The following is a 4129-nucleotide window of genomic DNA, read 5'->3' as shown; positions in this document are numbered from 1 at the left end:
GAGCCTATCTGTATTATTCCACCATTGTATTATATAATGAAATAACTTATTGTGGTCTCTGCGCAGCCAAAGCTCTCTGCTAATGATTATTTGTAGTTGCAGCTGCAAATTCCCTAGTGCTGAAATCGCAACCTCAGCTCCATCTCACATTATCAGCCTTACCTTCTCATAAGAAGCACAACCCAGAGCCCTCACATCCAGCGTTGATAGTAGGGTTTGAGCACCTGTGAGAATCTCATGCCCCTGCTGATCTGGCAGGTGGTGGTGAGAGACGCACAGATGAACCCTTGCTTGCCTTCCACTCGCCTCTTGCTGTGAAGCCCGCCTCCTAACAAACCACGGATCGGTACCCGTCTGTGGCGTGGAGTTTGGAGACCACGGCATTAAACAATGACCCTCAGACTTTCTATTAAGTAGTGTGCAGCTGCCTAAGCTTATGCAAACCCTGCCTGCTTGTTAAGGAATCAAGCGGTGACTGTTCCCTCCTCAGGACGCCCAATATCGACCGGCTTGCAGAGGACGGAGTGATGTTAACCCAGCACATCGCTGCAGCTTCTGTTTGTACCCCAAGCAGGGCTGCCTTTCTGACGGGCCGATACCCTGTTCGATCAGGTTGGTCTACCTTCGTAAGTAACCACGGGAGCCGGACAGGAACGCATGGTTCCTTGAACTTGTACAGATGTGAACAGCGGGTCATCCAGAACAGTGGACAGAGGACATTCTAACTCTGCATGTCCTTAGCATCAGATTGGAGTCATTAAGAGTCAGACAGGTACCCAGGTGACCTGCACAGGTGCTCACCCATTTGACTGCCTCCCATCTTGGGGATAGCTACACAAAGCAGGGATGGGCCAGCTTTTTCCGTAAAGGGCAAGAGAGTAATATTATCAGTTTGGCAGGTCACTAGTTTTCTTGCCACTGTTCACCTGTGTTCCAGCTTCACTATACACAGAATGTGCCGAAAAGGATGTAGCCGTGTTCCAATAAAGCTTATTTATAACCACAGGGCTTCAAATTTTATATAATTTCTCATGTTAAGAAACATACTTTTTGGCCAAGTGTGGTGGCTCCTGCCTGTAATCCCAGCACTCTGGGAGGCGGAGGAGGAAGGATCCCTTCAGGTCAGGAGTTTGAGAGCAGCCTGAGGAAGAGCAAGACCCTGTCCCTACTAAATATAGAAAAATTAGCTGTGCGTGGAGGTGCATGACCGTAATCCCAGCTACTGGGGAGGCTGAGGCAGGAGGATCACTTGAGCTCAGGAGTTTGAGGTTGCTGTGAGGTATGATGATGCCATGGCACTCAAGCCTGGGCAATTGAGTGAGACTCTGGCTCAAAAAAAGAAGAAAGAAGGAAGGAAGGAAGAAAGGAAGGAGTCAGATGAGGTCCCCCCACATGAATAAGATTCATCTCCTTTAGTTAAAGAGTCATCTCCTTTAGAACAAGAGTCATATCCTTTAGTTATCTGAATATAGATGTGAACTCCCACATTACATCCAGACGTGTGTGTGAATAATCAGAGATTATACCCCAGCTGAGTGGACCCTAAAGTCTTTTTTTTTTTTTTCAGACAGAGTCTCAAGGTGTCACCCTGCATAGAGTGCTGTGGTGTCACAGCTCACAGCAAACTCAAACTCTTGGGCTTAAGTGATTCTCTTGCCTCAGCCTCTCAAGTAGCTGGGACTACAGTCACTTGCTGCAATGCCTGGCTATTTTTGTTGTTGTTGTTGCAGTTGTCACTGTTTTTTTTAGCTGGCTCGGGTTGGGTTTGAACCAGCCACGCTCAGTGTATGTGGCCAGTGCCCTACCTACTGAGCTACGGGTGCTGTCCCTTACACACTTTCATATACCTGGGTCCTTAACACTCCTTCCCATGCCCCAAGGAAGAAAGAATCCTGGCCAACTTAAGCTGGAACACTATAACTATCTCTGATACAGCCAAGAGCTGTTTACCTCCCCAATAGTCTATATTGAACCAAAATGCATCCTCCACATTTTGGAAATCCCCAGACAGAATTCTCCAAGTTCCCAAATGACGGTCACTGAGAACCACATTCAGTCTGCAGACCACACTAATGATTGCTAAGCAGCCTCGGCTACATGTGTCCACCCAGCCTCAAAGCACACAGCTTTTTCCAAATCCATGCTACTCAACCTCAGCTGCCCAGTAGAATCTCTGCAGACCGTCACAAAAACAGTAATGCCAGCAATGCACCCTTGGGTGGGCTGATCTAGCTGGCCTGGGGTATTAATCATGGTTTTCATTTTTTATCCTTGATGCTTTGATATCTTGGCACCTGCCTGACCCTAGACAGAATGCTCCTTGTAAGACTACCTGTTTCCTAGAGATGGCAAATGACTCACTCGTGGTTACGCCTTTCATAGGCAAACCAGCCGATCCAGAGCCCACACCCCAGCTAACCACCTCCTGCGTGAGTGTCTCATGCTTGGGGCCACTATTCTCTGCCCTAACCACCCCAGAGCCAGGTAGCAATGTACTAGGAAGCACCATACAACCCAGAGGCCCCCCCAACCAATTTTTTTGTTGTTGTTTTGCCCTCAGTAGAGTGGCAGCTCACAGCAACCTCAAACTCTTGGGCTTAAGCGATGCTCTTGCCTCAGCCTCCTAAGTAGCTAGGAGGACAGGCGCCCACCACAACGCCCGACTTTTTTTGGTTTGTAGATGTCATTGTTGTTTGGCAGGCCTAGGCTGGATTCAAATCAGCTAGTTCCAGTGTATGTGGCTGGCACCTTAGCTGTTTGAGCCACAGGTGCCAAGCCTCTTTTTTTTATTTTCTTAACTTTTTTACTCTTTTTGATCAACATCGTTGAAATTTGCCGTGGAATTTTAACCATATGCTCAAGAGGGACATGAGATTTAAAAAATGGTTGAAAAACACTGCCCTTAGGTAATGACCAAGCATTGGAATATTTTCAAGTTTCTGCTTGATTTCAATCTTCAGAGAAGTTTGAGAATTGCAGGATTCTATCAAAACCATGATAAAATCAAAAAATCTTTTTTTTTTTTTTTGAGACAGAGCCTCAAGCTGTTACCCTTAGGGGACATCACAGCTCACAGCAACCTCCAACTCCTGGGCTCAAGTGAGTCTCTTGCCTCAGCCTCTCAAGTAGCTGGGGTGGACCACAGGCACCCGCCACAACGCCCAGATATTTTTTGGTTGCAGCCATCATTGTTGTTTGGTGGGCCCAGGTGTATGTGGCTGGCACCTTAGCCACTTGAGCCACAGGCGCTGAGCCCAAAAAATCATTTTTAATCCTCATCCCTTTTTCATTCAATTCTTTCCTTTATAACCTGCACAGGATGTGACAATCCATCTCCTCGATTACCTTTTTAGTGAATTAATCATGTCTTTTACTGTGGAAAATGCACCCAGTGAAATAAACGTGTAAGAAGTACATTTTCAATTTGATTTAAATAATAGAGAATTTCACCAGGTTAGTTTATTTTGTTGATTAATAACGAACACACAAAAAACAAGTGTATAACAGTGATTATATATATATTTTTAATGTTTGCTCAAAGGTATGGTTTCCAGCGACGGTGACCGTGTTCTGCAGTGGGCAGGAGTGTCTGGAGGCCTTCCGACAAATGAGACCACTTTTGCAAAAATATTGCAAGACAAAGGCTATGTCACTGGACTAATCGGTATGCACATTTTTCAAGTGCTAAATGCATTACTTTTATTTGAAAAGTGCATTCAGCTAAAAATGTTTGGAAATGAAATCTGTGGTGGGTCGTGGGATTTTCTAGAACACAGAAAGCTACATGCAGACGGAAGTGTTATTACTTTCCAGTTGATGGATACAAGTTAGATACTCAAGAAATATGATATTTGATATTATGTACAATGTGCTCGATGCACCACAATTAAAAAAAATAAGAAATTGGGTAGTGCCTGTAGCTCAGTGGGTAGAGTGCCGGCCACATTCACCCAGACTGGCAGGTTGGAGCCCAGCCCAGGCCTGCTAAACAACAATGACAACCACAACAACAACAACAAAATAACTCGCTGGCTTAGCACCTGTAGCTCAAGCAGCTAAGGCGCCAGCCACATACACCAGAACTGGTGGGTTTAAATCCAGCCCAGGCCTGGCAAACAACAATGACAAC

General features: G+C 45.7%; 1 protein-coding gene across 1 annotated transcript in view; it reads left to right on the top strand.

Moving 5' to 3' along the window:
* Window positions 1-4129, top strand: part of ARSE (arylsulfatase E (chondrodysplasia punctata 1)) — a 23437-nt gene that overhangs the window by 3407 nt on the left and 15901 nt on the right. Inside the window, exons 3-4 of the mRNA XM_012807145.2 lie at window positions 491-612; window positions 3542-3664. Coding sequence (XP_012662599.1) covers window positions 491-612; window positions 3542-3664 — 245 coding nt within the window. The remainder of the gene's footprint in view (window positions 1-490; window positions 613-3541; window positions 3665-4129) is intronic.

Source organism: Otolemur garnettii, unplaced genomic scaffold (genome assembly GCF_000181295.1).
Source record: "Otolemur garnettii isolate 467f Iridium unplaced genomic scaffold, OtoGar3 scaffold00065, whole genome shotgun sequence".
Lineage (NCBI taxonomy): Eukaryota > Metazoa > Chordata > Mammalia > Primates > Galagidae > Otolemur > Otolemur garnettii.
Note: the sequence above shows the minus strand (reverse complement) of the source record. Positions and strands in the feature narration are given on the sequence as shown.